Source organism: Gallinula chloropus (assembly GCF_964237585.1).
Source record: "Gallinula chloropus genome assembly, chromosome: 15".
Lineage (NCBI taxonomy): Eukaryota > Metazoa > Chordata > Aves > Gruiformes > Rallidae > Gallinula > Gallinula chloropus.
This window is the reverse complement of record NC_140100.1, coordinates 2,229,601-2,250,935: the sequence shown is the minus strand read 5'-3', so window position 1 is coordinate 2,250,935 and position 21,335 is coordinate 2,229,601. Positions and strand designations below refer to the sequence as shown.

At 48.2% G+C, this 21,335-nt stretch overlaps 4 protein-coding genes across 4 annotated transcripts in view; 3 read left to right on the top strand and 1 right to left on the bottom strand.

The window, feature by feature from the left end:
• Positions 1-1,524: 1,524 nt before the first annotated feature.
• Positions 1,525-5,468, bottom strand: TSR3 (TSR3 ribosome maturation factor). Its single transcript, XM_084271175.1, has 6 exons — positions 5,353-5,468; positions 5,054-5,270; positions 4,152-4,345; positions 3,225-3,398; positions 1,847-1,910; positions 1,525-1,769 (listed from the first exon to the last, which is right to left on the bottom strand). Exons 1-6 carry the CDS (start codon positions 5,447-5,449, stop codon positions 1,625-1,627), a joined length of 891 nt encoding a protein of 296 aa, XP_084127301.1. The 5' UTR covers positions 5,450-5,468; the 3' UTR covers positions 1,525-1,624.
• A 25-nt stretch (positions 5,469-5,493) lies between these two features.
• GNPTG (N-acetylglucosamine-1-phosphate transferase subunit gamma) lies at positions 5,494-11,767 on the top strand. The gene is made up of 11 exons (XM_084271176.1): positions 5,494-5,560; positions 5,644-5,698; positions 5,909-5,976; positions 7,605-7,659; positions 7,773-7,856; positions 8,484-8,577; positions 9,031-9,145; positions 9,609-9,691; positions 9,894-10,022; positions 10,250-10,331; positions 11,383-11,767. The coding sequence occupies exons 1-11, from the start codon at positions 5,509-5,511 to the stop codon at positions 11,505-11,507; spliced, it is 942 nt and encodes a 313-aa protein (XP_084127302.1). The 5' UTR covers positions 5,494-5,508; the 3' UTR covers positions 11,508-11,767.
• A 335-nt stretch (positions 11,768-12,102) lies between these two features.
• On the top strand, positions 12,103-12,950 carry UQCC4 (ubiquinol-cytochrome c reductase complex assembly factor 4). Its single transcript, XM_084271034.1, has 2 exons — positions 12,103-12,132; positions 12,203-12,950. The coding sequence occupies exons 1-2, from the start codon at positions 12,107-12,109 to the stop codon at positions 12,549-12,551; spliced, it is 375 nt and encodes a 124-aa protein (XP_084127160.1). The 5' UTR covers positions 12,103-12,106; the 3' UTR covers positions 12,552-12,950.
• Positions 12,951-14,048: 1,098 nt separating this feature from the next.
• The window catches only part of UNKL (unk like zinc finger), a gene marked incomplete at both ends in the record, with an annotated part of 43,097 nt that continues 35,810 nt past the window's right edge, over positions 14,049-21,335 (top strand). Inside the window, 2 exons of the mRNA XM_084271133.1 lie at positions 14,049-14,128; positions 15,924-16,133. Of these exons, the coding sequence (XP_084127259.1) occupies positions 14,049-14,128; positions 15,924-16,133 (290 nt within the window). The remainder of the gene's footprint in view (positions 14,129-15,923; positions 16,134-21,335) is intronic.

The following is a 21,335-nucleotide window of genomic DNA, read 5'->3' as shown; positions in this document are numbered from 1 at the left end:
CTTTGAGGAAAAGGGTGTGCTCTGTGCAATTACAGTTTCCTTCTGTAAAGGAAATCAGTTAAATTATGTAAGTTGTTTTCCTGTATGTCAAGCTGATATGCCCTCTATTAATCTTTCACTGGGCTTTTTATTGGGTTTTTTTAGTCAAAATCATTCTGCAAGTGAAGTGTGAAGAGTTTTGTTCCATCTGAGCCAGAGATTTTTCAGTGCTTGTTAAAAAATGGCTACTGCTAGAGACTTATTTCAAGTATGACACAGCTCTGATCTCAGATCTGTTCTGCTTGCCTGCATTTGATTACAATAGCTTTATAACACACAAGCACTCTCCCCCAGATCAGAATAGCTAGTGCCCTCATTCTTCTCAGCCCTTTAAAAAATGGCTTGTGCAGGATTGCTTCCTTGCCCCTACCTAAAAATCCTTGTTACAACAGCTGATTTGGGAAAGACTTCATATACTTACGAGAAGAAAACAAGTAACTGAGAAACTGAGTTAAAGGAAAAGATTCCCTGTAACATTAATTTACCTGGGCTGCTTTTTTTAAGGAAAATCAAGTATTTGTACCACTAAAACTGCTGCTGTGATTCCCAGTTCCAGCTCCAGTAGGGGTAGTGTTTAATCTCTAGTGGAAGAAGGTAAGAGGTGAAAATCTTGCTGTGAACTGAAGGGACTTGTATCAATGAAGGTGATGTGATGACTTGTCCTCTGTACCTCCAGTTCTGCTGCAGGGTTGCTGAAGCCTAAGGAAGTTCCAGCTGGGTGCCGGAAATTCAGAGACCATTCTGCTGGACAGAGAACAGCTGTACTTCTGCTGTGCAAGCCTGTCAGGTCTGTGGAAAAGTGGAGTAAGGTCCTGTTACTGAAGCAAACCATTAAGGGCCAGGTGATGTGCACCTGACTTCAGGTAGAGAGCTGCTTCAGGAAATGAGGAGGCAGCCACGTGGCACCGCCGAGCCCCTGGGCTGAACAGTTACTGTTCCTAAAGTGCCAAAATGCTGTGAGCTGCTCAGGACTGTCCACCAGAGCAAATAAATGGCATGTAAAGCTGCTGCCTCCTGCCATGTTAATGCAGCTCCAGGAAGCGCTTCTTCCTCTGAAGCTTAGGCAGGCAGTTTGCCCTACAGAAGATGAAGCAGTTGAGATACACGGCAAGTTCCAGTCAGCGGCTCCTCGCAGGGTGGGGACTCTGAGCAGGGCACTAATTTAGTCATGTTTGCCAGCTGAAATACAGTCCAGAGGTTAGAAGAGTTTACTTAATATACTATTAGGTAAAAATAATCCCTGTAAACCACTTTGTAGGTAGTTTTTATTGATTGGAATACCTGGGGAGGGAGGGGTGTTAACTTACAACTAAGGTTTGGGGTCTTTACATAATAAGAGACATTCCCTAAACAATAATCCAAAACCTAAATAACCTACAGCATTCATGTGTGTAAACAGACCTATAAACCCACACTGAGCCTGTGGTTCACTTCATGGAAGGCATTCGCTAAGCACCAAGTCAAGGTGAACAAGCCACACAACTGTTCACAAAAAAAAAATATCTTTATATAGGATGTTACAACTTTTTGGGACTGTTGGGGTTTTTTTATGTTCTTGTGATTTGTAGGGGCGGTTGTTTGTGTTTTACTTTTCAGACAGTTGATTTATTGGCTGTTGTTGCAGCAGCTCTACAGTACCATCATCTTCTGGACTGCTCTCATCACTGCTTTCGTTGTCATCTGAAGTGCTCGTGCTGTCCTCCTCAGATTCTTCATCACTCTCTGCAAGTCTGGAAACAGTTTTCAGGATTACAAAAGCAAAACAACTTACAGTAAGGAAAATAATATTTGAAATAATTTTCATTACCCTGGTGAGTTGATTGGTCTGTTGGGATTAGAAAATTCTTTTCCTGAGTCAACATCAAATGGATCTGGAAAAAGAAGGGGAAAATTCACACGTTGGTGAAGATGTATTTTAAAGATCTACCTCTATTTTCATTAAAGAGGAGATTATTGTCAGGGAAGGGAAGGCCCAGGTCTGGTTCAGCTTTCTGAGAAGTTTACCATAGTTGTTTGGTCAGATACCAGGGGTGGTGAGAGAAAACTGCCCTGTTCTGCCTCCCCTATCCCAGTCTTCTTGCTCTTTCCTGCGCCCCCAGCCCCCAGGGGTTCAGTAGCTCTTCAGGGGCGCTGGGTCTGTACCCTTAGGTTTGTGAGGCTTTTGGTAAGAAAACCTGCATGTTCTCAGAATGACTGAGTTTGAAAGGGTCATCTAGTTAGCTCATGTCTCCTGAGGAGGGAGCTGTGCAGGTTTGACTCTTGTGAGTAAGGGCAGAGCTAGATTTATTTTGGCTTACACAACCGGAGAGAACTGAGAGCTTGGAAAAGTCTGAGCAGGCAAGGACAGCTTTGGTACTGCAGGCCAGCCAGAAAATGCAGGAGTGTGGGTGGAAGTGTGCTTAAGTTGGTGTAGTAGTTGCCTCTCAAGATCTGTCTTCAGTTTCCCATAGTTTTTAGGCTTGCACCAAACAGAATCATTTCACTCAACTGGGCATGAGATCAAAGCTCAGAGAAACTACAGGCTGTTGACCTGCTCCCTGCAGCTGGTCCCCTGTGAACAGGGGACCTAACCACTATGAAAGGACAACAATGAAGAGCATCTCCCTTCATTTGTTCTCAGATGATCTGATCTGGCATTTTTTTGTGCTGCTTTGGATGAGACCAAGCACTTACCTGTCACGATACCTGAAATAGTGGGATCACCAGTAAGTTACTTGAAGTTGGGAATAAACTACTGTGGGTATTATAAGCTGTTGTCATTATCTTTACAGGCCTGATTTTAAACATCTTGATTAGGTTTATGTATAACTGACTTGCTGTCAGACTATATGCCTGTGTTTCTCTTACAGTTCTCATTTATTACTCTTCACTCTGCATTTCACATCTGTAGATAAAGCACCCGTTTTCCCTTCTGAGTTCTTTGCTATCCTTAGTTTAATCGGGGTGGCTGCACCAGAGCTCAGCTGTGAACACCACTGCATGTGTTAAATTGCTGTACCTGTCATCTTTTGGAGTTGGGAAAACCAAACCTGCTTATAAGAAGAATACACAGTATAAAGACAGAGCGACATCTCAGCAAGCTCTTTATCCTCTACCTTGCCAGTATTTTCATGAGACTAAAGGAACAGATTGTGAGGAAACTAGTTAGGAAAAGGGGAGGGTGGTGTGTCTGTGTGCTTCCTTACCTATTTCTTCATCTTCTGTTTCTTGGACACTGGCTAAAAATTCCTTTTCAACTCTCAGCACTTCTTCCTGGCAATGACAGGCTGCATATTTTTCCAAGAGGTTTTTGTTCAAATCAATAAATGTCTTACCCCATTTAAACTTCCTTAGAAGAATGGTGGCTAAGTCTGGGAATCCTAAAACAGAAAATACAAGATCAGCTTTCTTTTTCAGTGTGAGGTGTCACTCAGCTTACAGGTTTCTAATTTTGGTACATACTTGCACATACAATAGGAGATGTTTGCCAGTGGGGGGGGGGGGTTTAGGATTCAGACTTTTTAAAAGATTAAAAATATTTTTAAATTAAAACTTGAAATATCTGAGTCCCAGGAAAGATCAGAGTCTTCTACATAAAAATATTCTGTATAGGTCCTGAATGAGTCAAGCTCTAGCTCCCACAGTCCTGCAGTGAGAGAACAGCTGTACATACAGTATTTTCAGAAGATGAGGTTTGTATGCAGTAGAGCAGACTGTCTCTTCAGTTCTCAGAAGGTTTTAGGATGAGTTTGCAAAACCTCACAAGAGGGCCCAACTGTCTGTGCCCAGAGACCACCCTGTTACCAGACAGCTGCTGCCTCTCATTAAGGCAGAGGTGCCTAAGGATTCACACTCTGGTTTTTTTCAGTCTTTCTAACACAAAGTGCCAACCTGACAAAACCAGGATCATCAGTCTGTGTGTCCTGTGTAGTAGCTGACATAAAGACCCCACAGGCACATCGCTGCTACCCAAAACAAGTACCTGGGAGGAAGCTGGACAATCTGCTTCCAAACCCAACAAAGTGGTGACCAGTGGGACAACGATACAGCTCATCCTACTGCAGATCACCTTTTCTGATTAACTAAGGATCTAAAAATTGCTGGTGGTGCATTTGACATCAGACACAGCCTACCAACAATGCAGAAAGCTGCAGCAAAAGCTTCCACACAGGAGAGCTTGCAGGGCCGACCATAGTTGATGGGGTTTGCAGCCACCAGGTAAGGCAGCAGCCGCAGGTGACTCCCCCGCATTCTCTTAAAGGGGGTTTCTTCCAGCTTGGCCCAGGAGCAATCAATGACTGCAATTCCACTCTGAGCAACCACATGCCTGGAAAAAGAAACAGCACTGCGTTGGAAAACTTGTTACCACTCTACTGATGAAATAAATGACACTTGCTGCTTTATCCTGGCAACAAAGCGGCGTGCAACCCCCCTTCTGCCAGTCAGTGCTTTACATCAGTCAGAAACACAGGTGCACTGAGAAGGAGTAAGGTGATTCTTCTCTGGGTGTGCTGGTGGCACCAGCGATTTAACCTCATGTTTCGAACTGAAAGTGGAAAATTCTGCATTTAACAATGTGACAGAAGAGTCCGGTTACAAGTAAACGTTCTCATTCCTGACAGCACAGCCCAGTGCAGGTTTAGGTTCTCTGCCAGCCTCTGAAGACCAGCCCTGGGAGCGGACACATCTTAACAGATCAAAACCTGCAGACACAGCTGAAGAAAAGTCTCAGTGTTTCCCCAGCAAAAGTTTTCTAGCCAAGGAACTTGCCCGTGGAGTCACAAGGGAGACAGTGGCTACAGGCCCAGGATTCCAGAACCGCGTACTCTGCCTTCTCGCTGGGATCTCTGGCGCCCCTTTCGCCTCAGCACTGTACCAGTGGAGAGCCCGACTCCATGGCTCTGTTCCTCTGTCCCAGCATCAGTGTAAGGTGACAGGGACGGTCAGTGTATTCAGCAGCACCGTTTCGGCCGCGTTGTCCCTGCACACCCTCCCTACGGCACGGGGACCCAGCGCTCCCTCCCCGGGCACGTACCTGTCCGCTGCCGAGACGTACTCGGTGGCCAGAGGGCTGAGGACGAGCCCCGGGAACCTCTGCCGGAGGCGCAGGGTTCGGAGCAGCCCTTTGCGGGCCAGTTTCCTCCCGGTGCACTTCTTGGGGTCGCAGTGTCCGAGCTCCCACATGGCGAGCGGGCACGGGAACTTCGCCTCGGCGGGCGGCCCCTCCGCGGCCCCCTCGCTCTCCAGGCAGGCTGAAAGCAGCAGGAAGGCGTTAGTGCCCGGCAGGACCCGCGGTTGGCCCCCCGGCCCGGAGCCCGCAGCACGCTGCCGTACCTCTCAGCGCGGCCGCCGCTTCCTCCGCGAAGCTGTCGAGGCTGCGAGGGCCGCGCCGGCCGCCCTTCCGCGGCGCTGCGCGCCGGCCGCGCTCCATGCTGCGGCGGCTGGGCGGAGCGGCGGCCCCGCGCCCTTCCGTTTCCAGCGGAAGAGGCGATGGCGGCCGCCCGGCTGCTGCTGCTGCTGGCGGCGCTGGGCGCGGCGCTGGGTGAGCGCGGGGGCCGGCGGGGGGTCGAGCGGCGGAGGGTCGGGCGGCACGTCAGCCGCAGCCAACTGCTCTCTGCCCCACAGGTCTCTTCGCCTCGGCGGGCAAGATGAAGATCGTGGAGGAGCCGAACACGTTCGGGTACGTGGCCGCCCGCTCGCCCGCCGCTCCCGCCCGTTGCTCTCCCGGGGAAGGGCGGTTCTGCCGGCTCCGGGCTCGGCGCTGCCCGCGCGACCCCCCGTGGGTGCGGGCAGGGGACACCCGGGCAGGGGACACCCGGACAGGGCGGGGTGTAGCCGTGGCCAGGTGCCTGACTCGGCCCTGACTGTTTTCCTTTCCTTCTCCTGAAAGGCTGAACAACCCGTTCCTGCCTCAGACAAACAGGCTGCAGCCGAAGATGTCCCCGTCGGCAGTATCGGGTACGTGCGTTGCCTTCCTCGAGCCGCTTTCCTCGCTTAGCCGCAGCCTCCCGTCACGCCGTTAACTTTCCTTGGCACTGTATGAGGGAAATAAGCACGGGCACATGTATTCCATTGTGCTTCTGAAGAGTTAAAACCGAGATTAGCCTCTTTGGTGTGCCCCGGCCCGGTGCTGTTTGCACAGCTTCTGTCCCAGTGCTGCCCGTGGGCTTCGGTCTCTGGGGTTTGAGCTTTTCCCTTCTTGAGACAATCTCTGCCGTCCTTGAGATTATCATATAAAAGTCACCCCACCATCTGATAGGGCTCAATACTCAAAGATTGTTTTAAAAACGTGGTGAGAGTAGTCTTGGAGCAAGTCACAGAGGCTGGGCTCTGCTCACAGAGCCCAGTGCTGCAGTTTAAACCCACAGGTTTAGCAAAATAAACAGGAATCTAAAAAACTGTAGACGGTGTATGGAGGAGAGTAGATAAAATAAACACTGAATGCGGAGATAAGCACAAGGAGATGACCCTGGTCTCTTGCTAACCTGAAGTACAGCCTTAAACCTTGTTCATTTTGGTATGGGGCCAGTCACTGCACAGGATGGTGCTTAACATCTTCTGTCGTGCTTGGTAAACCCAAGATAAAGCAATAAATTCTGCATGTGACAAGTGAAACAGGCATGGGATTAGTAATAGAACACTGAATGGAGAAATGCCAAAAATAGCAGGAAAAACAGTATGTTAGAAATCCTTCTTAGGTATAGCCAAAAATTTGCACTATGTACAGAACTGGCAGATAGGACACGGAACCCTGTCTCACATGGTCTTTTCTTTAACATGGGAACCTTACTCGTTCTTTTCTTTTACTAGACAGTGGAGGCAATAGTTCCTGTAATGTCTGTTTCAGAGCATCAGCCCAGGGAGTGGAAGCATGACTCCAGTGCATTCCTCAGGGACATCTACATTTTCTTTTCTTCCCCTGTGGGGAGATCATCCTGATCACTGAGGCAGATCGCAGATGTAGTAGAGGGGCAAACCCTTGGGCCAAGCCTACGATAGTCTGTGGGATGAAATGCAAGATCACACAGCCAGGAAAACCAGAAGTGGAATCGCTGACCTGTCTGTCAGCAAAAGGTTTGTCGTGGACTGGGTCAGTGGAGGCCAGCTGTGAAAAGGGATATCTAGTTAGAGAGTCTTGGTGAGACTTCAACATGTGGCACTGCCAATGTTCTGAACAAACAGGCTGTACCAGTGCAAACGTGAGGAGTTTGGGGGACTTGGGGAACAGGCGGCTGCCAGGAGAGAGTTCTCGTGATTTCAGTGTTAGATGTTGGCAAGATCTGGGCTGATGGTTCCTCTTGCAGCTCCAACCTCCAAACATCTGCTTAGATGGGGGTTTCTTGTCCCTACAATAGACAGAAGCTTTCCTATTTCGCTTGGTATTGAAGATGAAAATTGCTAAAGACCACGATGCAAACGCTGCAGCACTAGTGGGCACTTAGAGTGACCCATGTGGAAACACATTTCCCCCCGAACAGCAGGAAGCTAAACCTGTCCCCCACTCCTTGCAGCTTTGTCACCACAGTAATTGCTTCAATTTGACCAAAACATTATTCCACCTTGATGTCATTTTGTGGTGTTTTTAGGCCCTGCACATCTCTTTAGACTTGCTGGCAAGTGTTTCAGTTTTGTGGAATCCACGTGAGTACTGGATTTGGATATTTTATTCTATATATTTATTAGAAACAAACTAGGGGTTTATTTCAGTCTGAAACTCTTCTTCTTTTTTTTTTTTTTTTGTTTTTCCCTTGAAGGTACAAGTATGAGTTTTGTCCTTTCCATAATGTCACTCAGCATGAGCAGACTTTTCGATGGAATGCCTACAGTGGGATTTTAGGGTGAGCTTCTTGGTTTTATCTGTGTTGTTAGCAGAACATTTTATGGACTGTCCAAAAGGAGGCAGTTTTAAAATTAAGACTCTTTTATCAGTCAGCTTAGGTCACTGGTGTTGCCAGGTTATTATGCAGAAAAATACCCTGTCTTGAAACACTTGGATTTTTATATTCTTGTTGATAAATACTAGCCTATCATAGCTGGAGGCTGATTAATAACCAGTGCCATGGCAGATGTGATATGCTCATGTAGGAAATTCAGTAGTATGTAACTACAGCTTAAATTAACAAAGATTTCATGTCTTTAACTATTTTCACTTTCAGTTGAGTATAACCTTACAAAATGAAATGAATGCTTTCTGCCTGGTGGTTGTGTTACACATATTAAATAGAAGGTAGTGAAATACTTGTTGTAGACCTACCAAAAATGTGCAGACTGAAGGCTGGTCTAAAGCTGTGCTCCCAAAGTAGCATTGAATAACAAACTACACTGCTCATAGGTCTTGGCTGTTGGAGATGGAAATACTAAGACCACAAAAATGAAGTCTATAGAGTTCCATTGAATTGGTTTTGTTCCTGTGTTTACCTTTTCTTTACAGTGACTTCAGTTAAAACAATGGCCTTTTTTTTCAGGATCTGGCACGAATGGGAAATTGCCAACAACACCTTTGTGGGAATGTGGATGAGGGAAGGAGACTCGTGTGAAACTAAGAGCAGACAGACCAAGGTGCAGTAACCTGTTCTGGACAGACAGAAAATACTGGTGCCACAAGGCTAAAGATGAAAAACAAATTTCTACAGGCTAGACATGTATTCTGCTCGTTGGTTGAGCCAAGGTTTAAGTGAATTATCCTTGTAGTAGGGGAGGTTCTGAAAGGTGTCCTCTGCACCCTCCTTTGCCCTCTCCTTGTTGGAAACACAGTGCTTGGGAGTCCAAGGAGCAGTGGTAGGTGGGGGAATCATTTCCCTTTAAAGGAAGCAGTGTCCACATTTGATAAAATAACCTGAAGACATGCTTGCTACGATTCCCTTCCTGGGGGTGACAGCACTTGCAGCTTTGGCATGGCAGTGTGTGCAGAAATGCAGTCGCCAGTGTTGGAATGCAGCTAGTCCATCCTCAATGCAGGTCCTGTTTCACGTGGAGGTGTTTCACTCAGCTTTGCTTTTACTCATACCTTAGGTTCATCTTGTTTGTGGAAAGAGCAATAAATTGGCTTATGTGTCCGAGCCGAGTACTTGCGTTTACTCTCTGACATTTGAGACTCCTCTTGTGTGCCATCCCCACTCTCTTCTAGGTAAGAAAAGTATGTGTGTGGAGCAGCTGGTAGGTTATGTCAACCCCAGAGTGTAAATTTTTATGTTTTTGAGTTTGTAACTTGATGTAAATGACTATTAAATGTAACGTAACATGAAGGGTGTTTTAAATACTGATCATTGTAACGGGTATTTCTCAAATTAATTCTTGTTATTGCTGGTGTAGATCCAGTGAGTGATTTTGGGGTTTTTTCCTTGGACTGGTTGTAGGAATCAGCCCTGTAGTATCTGCTTTAAAATTTGGTCAGTGGTGTTCTCCAGGAGCTTTAAATGTGTGAAGTAGAATGTAAGTTTAATGCCAGCTCTTGAAAGCAGCAGAGATTATGTACTGCAAAGAAACATTGAGCTCTTAAACTAAATACTCTTGCATGCTACTAGAGGACATTGCAAGTCATGCAGGACAGTGCTGTTGGATTTTACATGGTCTGACTTAATGTTTTTCAGTTTATCCAACTCTGACTGAAGCACTACAGAGGAAGTGGGACGAAGCAGAGCAGCTTCTGTACGATGAACTAATAACTGACCAGGTTTGTTCATGTCTTCCAACTCTATTTGGTAAGGAACAGTTACTGTCCAATAGCCAAACCTGGCTTCTGCAGCTTCCCTCCTGCAATGGATGCATTTATTCTACAGTGAAACTTGTGGATTTGGAATAGCCAGTGCAAATGACAAGCAAAGGTGAGAGTCAAGTGGATTGATCTGTTGTCTTTTGGAAACTTTCTTTTCCAGGGATACAAAAAGTTACTGAAAGAGATTTTTGAGGAAGCAGGACTTCTAAAAGCAACAGAAGAAAAGGAAGTTGAGAAACAGAATAAGAAAACAAGTCTGGAATTTGAAACACTGGAGAAGTGCAGTAAGGTATAGAGTGTAATCTTTACACTTGGAAAAAGCTGTCTCCTGTTTTGGGAATAGAAAAATATATCTTTTTTATAAAATTGGAACCTTGTCCTTGGAATAAGCAATATATCATTAAGATCTTAAAAATCAAAAGCTGTAACAGCTGTGCACAGGCCCATTATTGTTTATAAACTCCCATTTGCTGTATGCACTTGGAGAGTAATTTTAAATGCATGCTTCTTTTTTAGGAATACAAGCAACTTTCTGAAGAAATAAAAAGGCTTCAGGATTTACTAAGTCAGCATGGGATTGCATACAAAGGAAATTCTGGTGGGTCTTTTTGGTGTCGTTCTTTTTCCTTACTGTCCATTCAGAATGTGAATACCCAAAAGCTGGTTTTGCTTGCAGCAAGGATTAAATAATTGTTGTCCATGGAGTAGACAAAGTGTTTAATAAGTACTTAAGTCTTATGCTAGAGGACTTACAGTGCCCCTAAAAAAATCTGTTGATGACTTGAAATTTCTAGCTCATAGACAAATTTTGACTGCTGTTGTAATTGAAGTTTGTCTCCAGTATTTAAGGTGGCAAAGAAAAAGGAAATTGGTGTTACAGTTTTTGTAGCACACAAGCATCTTTTCAGAAACTTCACCTTCTGCATAGTCAGCCAGAAGACCTGACTTCTTCACTGACACTTGCAGTGTTCTCTCTATCTGTTTGATTGGTTTTGTCCGTTCTTAGCCACCTTTTGTTTCTCTCTTTGATTAGTTCAGCAAGTCCCATCTCCCATGCAGTTTTTCAAAGGAAAGGCTGTTTGGTGCAGGCCATGAAGAAGGCTGATCTGGATTAATTCCAGACAAGTCGGGTTTTGGTTCTGTTGTGGTGGTTGTTTGTTCTTCCCCCACCCCATTCCTCCACTCCACTGTGCCCATTATTGCACGGGCTACTTGTCTAAGGAGGATTTAATTTCCCTGAACGTATGTATTTACATCTTTTAAGTTCAAAACTGGCACCTCATGAAAACAATGAACCTTTGAGCTAATGAAATTGGCTTGAAATTGGTGCTATAACTTAATTTCTTTCCCTTTTTTTTGTTTTGAGCAGCTTTCTTCTCTGCTGCTTTGTTTAAATGGCGACTTTCTGGGGAAAATCATCACATTAGAAGTTTCGTAGAACACTTTCCCTGCATATTTAAACCATGAGTTATGTGACCTCCACAGTATTTCTGCCCGTGTGGTAGTTCATTTGGTTACTGCGTAGTGGGAAGCAGACTTCACAGGTGGCTCTAGGTGGGCTGTTTCACGACTGTTTAGTGAATTCTGTGACAAAGATGTTTCGGTGTTTAAGGGCAGAAATAACTGATGTCTTGACCTGCATCTCACAGCTGAAAATGCCAGTGTTGACCATGTGAGTCACCAGCCGGGAGCTGCGGTGCCAACCGAACCTCAGGGCTCCAAGGACGACGAGCACCTGCACGGCGACACGGGGGCTTGGAACGACCTGGTGTGAGGGAACCTGGGCGGCAGCAGCCAGGCCAGACGGTGATTTACCTCCTGAGAGGCTTCCTGACTCCCGGAACATTCTGCGTGGAAGCAAAGGGAACGTGAGGGAGCGGGGCTGCTTGTAACCCTGAGACTTGTGAACCCGCGCTGCTGAGGCCGGCGGCGGGCAGAGATCTGCCGATCCCGTGTGTCCAGGCCCAGCTCTGTTACATTCTGTTGGTGGGGCGCGGCGGCCGGGGCGGTAAATACAGAATGGTCCGAGGCCGGTGCGGCAGAACGCTGTGTGGAAGGCGGCAAGTGCGGGGCGCCTCATCTTCTCTGTGCGCAGGGCGTTCTCCGCGCTCTGCCGCCGCAGCCAATGGCGCCGCGCTCCGCACACCTGCCGCCGGCGCTGGCGAGCGGGCGGACAGGGGCTGAGGGGGGGGAAAGGCGTGGTGAGCGCCGCACCGGCTGCTGGGGCGGTTTCCTGCCCCGGCAGGAGCCAGGCCCCGCCGCTTTAGCGCTGCGGCTCTCCAGTCCCGCCGCGCCGGCCCTGCGGCCGTTCCCGCGCCAGTTGGCGCCGCCCCCGCGGTTCCGGTTCCGGGCGGCGCGGCGCGGTGCGGCGGGATGAGCTGGGCGCGGGGCCGCTGGCGGTGAGGTGGCGGGCGCGGAGCAGGGGGCGCGGGCCGTCCGCTCCCGCCCCTCACCCCCGTGTCTTTGCAGGGCGCTGCCGTCCCTGCGCCTGCTCGGGCCTCGGAGGTGGCTGGCGCGGCGGCGGGGCCCGGAGGACGCGAACGAGAAGGACGAGGACGGGGGGGCCATCCCCTTCTCCGCCAGCAAGGCCAGCCCGCGGGTGTGGAGCGTCAGCCGGTCCATGGGCAGCGACGAGGAGAGGCCGTGGGTGAAGGTGCTGCCGCTCAGCCTTCTGTGCGCTGGGCTCTTGCTCTGGTGCGCGTTCAGGGGCGAGACGGAGATCGACAAGCGGCTGGAAGGGATCCTCTCCGGTCAGAGCGCGGAGCCGCCAGACGCGGCCCAGGAAAGCGATGCTGCCCCGCGGCCGCGGGACGAGTGAGGGCGGGAGGGCGGCTGCCGTGAGGGAGCGGGCAGGAGTTTGCTGGCGTTCGCCCGGTTAAAAGCCGCACGGAGGCTTTAACGGGAAAAGTTGTTCTTCCAGCCCGCCGGCAGCCTCTCCTCGCGGGCTCCGCTCCTTCGCGGGTGCTGCTGCTCCCCGCAGAGATCCGCACCGGCAGCGAGCGCCGGGAGGGATGAGATCAGCTTGGACTCGAGGATCGTTTCCTACAACCCATCACTTTTCCACGGATGGTTTTTCCTAGGTGCATGGTGTGTTAAGGTAGCAGAGCAGTAAGCCCGTAAAATTGCGGCTGAAGGTGACCTTCGTTTGGCACGTTGGTAGTCACAGGGTGTGCTCAGCTTATCTCGGAGACAACTGTAAGTGTCTGATTCATTAATATGCGATTCTCTTCTGATTTATATTTTTTTTTGTAATTTACTAAATAACGGAGAACTTGTCTTCTCCACAATGCAAAGGCAGTGCTTGTTTTCTGGACTAGGACTTCCTGGGCATGCCAGATTTAGGTGATTACTGGTAGGAGAGGTTTCTGCAGGGAGTGGAAGTAGCTGGCTCGCATCCTAGTGGGGAGGAAACCTCTGGTTTCACCGATGAACAACACAGTATTGTTTCCTCCAGCTTGGTATTCAGACTTGCATGCTGGAGACTAATTGGAGGGGATGAGTCCAAGCTACAACTCCAACTTGGTCCCGTTCAAAGTATGAGGTTTGGGGTTTTTTTCCCTTAAGCTGGTTTTATGATACACCAACTCCTAACTAAAAAACAAAACACAAACCGAACCCCCAAACAAACCACTAAACTCAAGTGTGGCAGCAGCTCCTAAGACGGGAGCCAGAGCCGAGGCTCTGCCTTGGCTTTGTGTTCGCCTAGCACGGCTGGCTGGCCTGAAGAAGCAGCACCGCCCTGGCTGTTGATTCTGCTGTGGAGACCCAGCAGGTGAAGCAGCTGATGCCCGGTGAACGGGTGCGGGTGGTTTCCTGCCCTCACCAGCTTCGGTTGGTTTTGGGATTCAACTTCCACCGCAGCAGAGCGGTGCGTGTGAGGCACACGCGGGAGGGTGGCTGGAGGAGGAGCGACCCTGGACCTCGCTTCTGTTGACTCAGCAGCTTGCGCTCTCCCCCGGCAACGCGCTGCCTGGGCCGGGGCGCGGAGCCGCCCCGCGGGGCGTGCCCTGCTTTCGGGTGATGTGACGGGTGTTCAATAAAGACTCTCGACCCGTGCAGCTGTCCGCCTGGTCCCTCGCTGGGAAGGTGCTGGGGAGCCTGCGAGCCCCCGCAGCAGCCCTGGGCGCCAGTGGCCCTGCGCGCCCTTTCCCGGCCCCCCCACCGCTCTCCCGGGGGGCGCTTCCGGCGGTGCCGGCGATGCGGGGCGGGCGGTGCCAGGCGGGGGCGGGGCGGCGGAGGCCCGTGGGGCGGGGCCGCCGGGCTGGCGTTGTAGGGGGCAGGGCCGCGCCTGCGCGCTGCGGACCGCCCGGGGAAGATGCCGTCGGTTTCGAAAGCGGTGTCGCGGGGCGGCGGGTCCGGTGGGTCCCCGCAGACCGAGCAGCCGACGCATTATACGTAGGTACCGCGTCCTGGAGGCGTCCTGCTCGCCGGGCCCCGGCGCCGCGCGGGGAGGGCCGCAGGACGCGGGGCGGAGGGCCCGCTCGTTTGCCGGGCCTGCTCCGCGCGGCCTCCTACGCTGGCGGTGGGGCTGCGAGGAGGAGACCGCCCGGCCCCGGCCGGCCGCCGCGCTCCTTTTCCGGCTCCAGGCGCCGCGGGGAGGAAGCCGCGTTCCGTGCCGACCGGATGGAGGCGGCCCGGGCGCGGCTGGCTGCGGAGCGCCCGCGGCGGTGCTCCGCGCCTTGCGCCCGTTCCCGCGGCCGCGCCTCTCCGCTCCGCGCTCTGACCCGCCGGCGTCGCCGGCACCCCGAGCCCCGCGGCGCCCTGGCGCGTCCGAGGCCGCCCCCCTCCGAGCCACGGCAGCAGCCCTCCCGCTTCTCCCCAGCCCGCCTCGGCCCGAGCCCTCGGGACGTTCGCGCCACAGTTTCCTCAGAGCTTCCCGCGCGGAGAAGCCGCTCCCGTGAGCCCGCCGCCTCTCCGCCAGCCTGCCCTGCGCTCCCGGTGCGGGCCGTACAGCCCCTGTAGCCCCCCGGCTTTGCTGACAGCCCGGCTCGTGTGGGACCGTGTGCTCCCCGCAAAGGCAGAACCGCGGCATTCCTCCTCCTCCTCTCCCGGTCCTCTCCGTATCGCTGCTTTTGTAACGTCCTGTTTTCAGCACTGGGAAAGCCCGCAAGAATGTAGCCAATACCTAGGTACAGCTACAGCCTGCCCCGCAGCCCTTAACTTCCAGAAATCCTTTCCCTTCTTTTTTTTGCCCCCTCCTCCCCCCGCCCCTGCAGTCCTGTGTAGTTTGGAGATTCTGCTCTAAACGCAAAAACATGCTTTGTAATTCTGTCATTAAATCCCCCATGTGCCAATTTAAGCAACTGAGAATGAAAATACGCCCTATTTTCCTCTACTTAATCCTTTCCCTACATCTCCGATTCCCCTGCAGCCTGTTGCACATCCTGCACCCTTTTGCAGACTTCCTGGAACTAGATAAGATTCTCCTGCAAAACCCCCCTATATCCCTTCCTCTGCCAATACTCCATCACTGTAACGAGCTTGCAAAGTTTGCTAATAGATACGTAAACTGAAAGGGGAAGAAGTGCTGTCTTGTGCCCTTTGACAGATGCCCCAGTAGTGCCCAGTCTGGCATGCGCTTGATGTCCCGGGGAGAGAAGCATCAGACTTCCTCACTGGCTTCCATGCCCTGCATGCTAATGAAGGACTGTCTTAATAACACCTAAGTAACCTTCAAAGACCCCAGACTGCCTCAACACAAATGTAACTGGCTAAAAAGTTTGCTGAACTCCTCTTGTAGCCCCGATAACCTTCACAAGGCTCTTTTAACCCTCTGGCTTCCCCTATAGCGTGTCCCCGTTCTGGGAATGTTGTGGTAGCAAGAGATATGAATGCTCGTTCCAGTAACTTGTTGAATTTATAATCTCTTTTTGGTGGTTACTTAGGACAATGTTCTAAATACTGTGCTTTTTAAATTAATGTCTTTATTTGATTTTAGTTTAGTTGCAAAACATAGTAGAATTTACCAGGTTTTCCGCTGTGTTTTATTAGTAATGCATCTGTCATAAACGGTGAAGTCACTTGTGTTCAACAGCTAACCAGTAACTTGTGCCTAGGAACTGAAATTGTGTGCAGGTACATTTGTACGATTTTTCATGGGCTGTGTGCACTGAATTGTCAAGTGCCCTGTTAACACTGTAAAAATGTGCCTCCAATAAGATAAACTTGTAACACAGTTTAATTTTTTTAGGTATCTAAAGGAATTTAGGACAGAGCAGTGCCCCCTATTTTTGCAGCACAAGTGTACCCAGCACAGACCATTTACCTGTTTTCATTGGCATTTCCTAAATCAGCGTCGTCGTAGACCTATACGAAGGCGTGATGGGACTTTTAACTACAGTCCAGATGTTTATTGTACAAAATATGATGAGACTACAGGAATCTGCCCAGATGGAGATGAGTAAGTGATTTCTTTCAGTCCTAGGTGTTTACAGTATTATCAGTGACATTAAGGAGAGGTGCTGATTTCTCCTGAGCAAAAATGATCAATAGAATCCTGCTGCAGTGTATTTGAAAGCATTTCTGTAAGTGATTTATCAATTTTTGGCAGATAATACTTTTCTGTAAGCATGTGTTCTTTAGGCTGTCGTACAGTTAGAACTATGCTTTTGCACTGTGACAATCTTTAAAGTGTAACATAAGGAGGTGGTTTTCTGGTAGTGTGGTTCCTGCACATTTGTGCTAGTATTGGTGCTGCACCCTCCCTCCCCCCCTCCCTTTTTTTTTTTCTCTCTCCCCAGTTGGGCTTCTTTTTTTCTCCTGACTGCTTTGAGCTCAGACAGGGGGTGCAAACTGTACTGTGTAGAGGTGGTTTCAGTATTTTAAACTTACCTAAGTTTTGTTGTGAGGGTTGATGGGGAGAATGTTTCATGATGCTTCCAGTGAAAAAGCAAAGGAAGGAGTAACTGTTAGTTGTCTGGCTAGCCCATGAGTGTTGCATTTCCATGGACATGTGTCCTCTAGATAAAGGCATTAGAGGGTATTCAGTGAACTTGGGAAGGGGTAGTGGTTTGGGGAGAGGGGACTGAGCAAGTGGTACAGTATGGCAGGCATAGAGGAGCTGGGTGTGTTGTAGTCATGTCAGAGCAGCTGCCTGCACCTGCAGTGGTAGAGGGAAGGACTTGGCAAAAAACAAATCAAAGCAAACAACAGAAAACAGCCAGGAAATACCTAGTTATGCTGGTCACCTGTTTGAAAAAGCCAAGATTAATTCTTTTGGTTGCTGTAGTGTTACAGCAGCACTTGTCACGGGTCAGGTGGTGTGTGCAGGCTGCAGCCACAGAAGAGAAGGTGGGGTTTTCCCAGAGGCTTTACAAACTACATGACAGAGATAAGAGAAGGTAAACAAATACGTGCTAGGCAGCAGGACAATGTTGAGTACCGTGCCTGAGCAATATAAACAGTAAAAAATGTCTCTGAGGGATGATTGAAAAGAGAACAATTAATTACCTTCTCAGGTGTTTGCAAAGCACTCCTGCCAGTCCTGGGGCAGCATGGGCAGTTCTTTGAACATCAACAAATGAGGGTAATGGATGCTCATGTCATGGATTGGTTGAGGACAACAATGGACCTTCCATTATTGAGTGATAGAAGCTGCTTCTGAAAATGGAAAAAGGAAGCAGTGTTTTAAAAGAGTATTACCTGGGCAAGAGTTGATTGTTAGAAGCAAATAAGAGATGATTCAATAACTTGAGATATGAAATGGAAACCTTTTTGCTGGAGTTGAATTGGAAAGGTTGTCCCCTACTGAAGATGACTCCCTGCTTATGATCCTAAATGGCAGATGAGGTGATTACACTGTCGGGCATTGTGGAGATGTAGAGGACTCGCCAGAAAGGAGAGCAGTAGTGAGATTCATACCTTGGTTTTCAGTAGTGAGATTCATACCTTGTTTTTAGTGTGTCATGCTTACAGGTTGAATTAAATGGATAGGTTTAGGAGTTACCAGCAAAGAGGTGTTGGGTTTCAAGTTTGTATTTTGTAGTGAAATCGCCCAGATACATAGGAGGATAAGAGCAGGGACTGAGGCTGCAGTCCTGTGAGACCCCTTACCACAGGTGTAGGAGAGTGTTGAACTTGGAAAGTATGCTACAAAGGACAACAGTGTTTCAAGGGGAGAAAAATTGATTAAGGCAGACAGTAAATTAAGAAAACAAAGATAGATATAAGTGGAGAAAATGGACTCATGTTTTCTTCGACTCAGTTCTAAAACAAGATCATTGGAGACACTAGTGAGAGAAGTTTCAGTGGACCTGTGGAGGCCTGATTTTAGATCTGATCCTGAGAACTGGTGGCGAAGAGTGGCAGTCAGCTACTGTAAGTTGATAGCAGATTGAAGTTAAGGTAGAGAAGAAAAGGCATGCAAGGGCAAATAGTTGAGAAAGGTAAGTGTCTTAAAGATAGATGATGCCAGAGTATGTCTGTCGTGGCAGGAGAAAAAAATGGAGGAAAACATCAATGTTCCTGAGGACATGCTTACACTGTGGCAGTGTTCCTGTTTCAGAATTGGCCAAAGAGTAGATTTTGGCCCTGTTTTCTGCCCAAAATTTAGCCTTTTATTTGGAACAACTTCAGATTCTCATAGAAATAGGTTATAAACAGTAGTGCTGGGGCACCTTTGTTTTAAGCTATCTGTGACAACATGTTGTTACTTCTTTGGCTTTTATCTATGTCTCTGATTCTCTGTTCTGCTCATCCAAGTGACTTAATGCAGTTTGGGAGTTGATAGAAAACGAGCAGAAAGAGAGAGTGATGACACCTGTAATTGTTCTTAGGAACACACTTTCAAGAGTTAAAGTGAAAATTGTTGGTTTCACCCAGACTTGACTGTGATACTTCTTCCCAAAGTTCAATTTGGAATGAAAGGAAGCCCAGACTTTTAAAGCTGTTTTGAAAAGGGCTTTTCTAAGGGTAGCAAATTAAAACAGGCTGTTCTAAGGAAGGGCCTGTGAGAAAGACTAGATTACTTGCAGAGTTCAAGGCGTGTGCTTGGAGCAGTGAATAGTGTTCCTCCCAATTTCACAAATTTTTTCACCTATCCGATGTGTTTTTCAACCACTGAGTCGACTGATGTCAGATTCTAAAGGAGATGATTTTGGATAATGTAATGCAAGACTGCTGTAAGAGTGAACCAGTTACAGAAGCCTACTACAGAATAGCACTTCAAGCAGTTGTAGGAAGAAACATGTCACTGCCTCAAGCTTGAACAGAGGTAGAACTATGTAATTGTTTTCATGCACTTAACATCTAGCATTAGCCTTTAATCTGAAACAGTTTTATTCTTCAGAGGTATCTTTGGAATGTTTATTATGTGAATTAAGAGTGAAAAGGAAATAGGCATTTCAGTGATCAGTTAACCTTTCAAGGTGTTGTGAATTTATCTTCTGTTTCATAGTTTATACGTCTGCTTACTTTGAATAATGCAATGACAGTTTTACTGTGGGAGATCTGGATGCAGAAAATGAGGCTGGTTTTCATAGTTTAGTGTTGTGTGTAGACTCCAGTAGAACTTAAAAATACAGAGTAATGTTCTTTACCGATTCACGATTTCTAAGTTGGGATTCAGCACAGTTATTTTAAGCTAGAAGATGGCTGTAGAAATGTGGGCCATGAAATAGATTTGTTATTCTGCCTGGGAACAGCTTTTTTCTCTCTTTTTTTTTTTTAATACAATCTTTGTTCCTAAGAAATAAGTAATAAGTAAAAACCTTAGTACCAAGCTATGGTAAGAGCAAATGGATCAGCTTGCAGCCATGTAATCTAATTATAATTAAAATCAGCCATTTAAAATATGTTTTACAGCGGTTTATGTTCCATTAAAATATTTCATTTATAAAGTAAAGGTACGATCTAACATACCTCCAGTTTATTGAACATGGAGTAGAACGTATGTGCATATTTCAGTGCCTTGGCTTAGTTAATACTATGCGTGAGTAAGTACTGTCTACCATCTAAAAGCTGCTTTTAGTGGGGGTTTTGCCATCCTGGCTCATGATCCTGTGATGAACTACAGCTGATCAAGATGCCTGTGGTTAACAGCATATCTGTTTTATTAATTAACATTTTTATGTAAGATGTACACATACAAACTTGCTGCCATCGGTTTTGCTCTTTAAGGTTTGCATGCTGTTTAGTCCCCCTGAGGCATGTTTAGAACTATCCCTTACCTTGTTCTTATCAAGTCTCAGGCAAAATTCAGGTGACATACTGTCCCAGTCACACTGGATAGTCTCATTAAACCATTCTGATAGCTTCTGTAGGCAGACTTTACCTGTTACGGAACTCTTTAGGCACCTAGCACAATGTGCAGAAGGAAACCTGTGCTTTCAGTGAAATTCAGATTTCATTAGCTATGTGTGGCACAAGTACTGAGTGTTAGGTCAAACAAACCTGGGTTTAATTTAGCAGAAGTAAAAGTCTTATGATAGGTGGCCAACAGGGACAGGGAGGTGATTGTCCCTCTCTGCTCTGCCCTCATGAGGCCCCATCTGGAGTCCTGTGTCCAGATCTGGGGGCCCCAATACAGGAAAGATGTGAAACTGTTGGAGAGGGTTCAGAGGAGGCCATGGAGATGATCAGGGGGCTGGATCACCTCCTTTGTGAAGAGAGGCTGAGGGAGCTGGGCTGGTTCAGCCTGGAGAAGAGAAGGCTGTGGGGGGACCTCACTGCAGCCTTCCAGTCCCTGAAGGGAGCAGAGACACAGGAGGGGAATCAACTTTTTAAAAAGGTAGATAATGGCAGGACAAGGGTCATGGATTAAAGCTAAAGGAGGGAAGGTTTAGATTAGATATTAGGGGGAAGTTTTTTACAGAGAGGGAGGTGAGGTGCTGGAACAGGCTGCCCAGAGAGGTGGTGGATGCCCGATCCCTGGGCGTGTTCAAGGCCAGGTTGGATGAGGCCCTGGGCAACCTTGTGTAGCTCCAGGCCTGGAGGTTGGTGGCCCTGCCTGTGGCAGGGGGTTTGGAACTGTATGATCCTTGGGGTCCCTTCCAACCCAGACCATTCTGTGATTCTATGATACAGTTCATATTTCTTCCCTAGCTTGTTTTTGGAATCCATTTTGTCTTTTTGTGAGAAAAATTGTAACTGGAATATTTCTCCCTCTCTCACATTGCATACCACAAATTGTACCTGGCTTGCTGGCAAGCTGTGTATATATTCCACTGAATTATCTTTAAAAAAACCCCAATCTGTCAAAAAGCAACAAGCAAACAATAATTTAAGAATAACTGAAGACTTCCATTTTTATTTTTGGGGGGGATCTCCCCTGATAAGGTGATTTCTCCAGGGAAAAAGTGCAGCTATTTAAGCAGAAATGTTTGCTCTCTGATAAGGAACCATGGATTCAGAGACAAGCAATGAGATGTAAACACCTGTTCGCTTCTTGCATGGAAGATAAGACACGTAATACTTGTTTCCAACAGGAATGAGCCAAGATTCTGCTAGAGGTGGGGCGGTTAGCAGTAACAGAAACAGCCACAGATGGCGTTTCTTCTAGTTGAGTCCTGTACAGGACTAGTGCAGGCAAAAGGATCTCATTAACTTCATGGGTTTTCTTGTTTTTCCCTGTCAGGAGCACTTGTAGCCGAACAGGAGGGCTGCA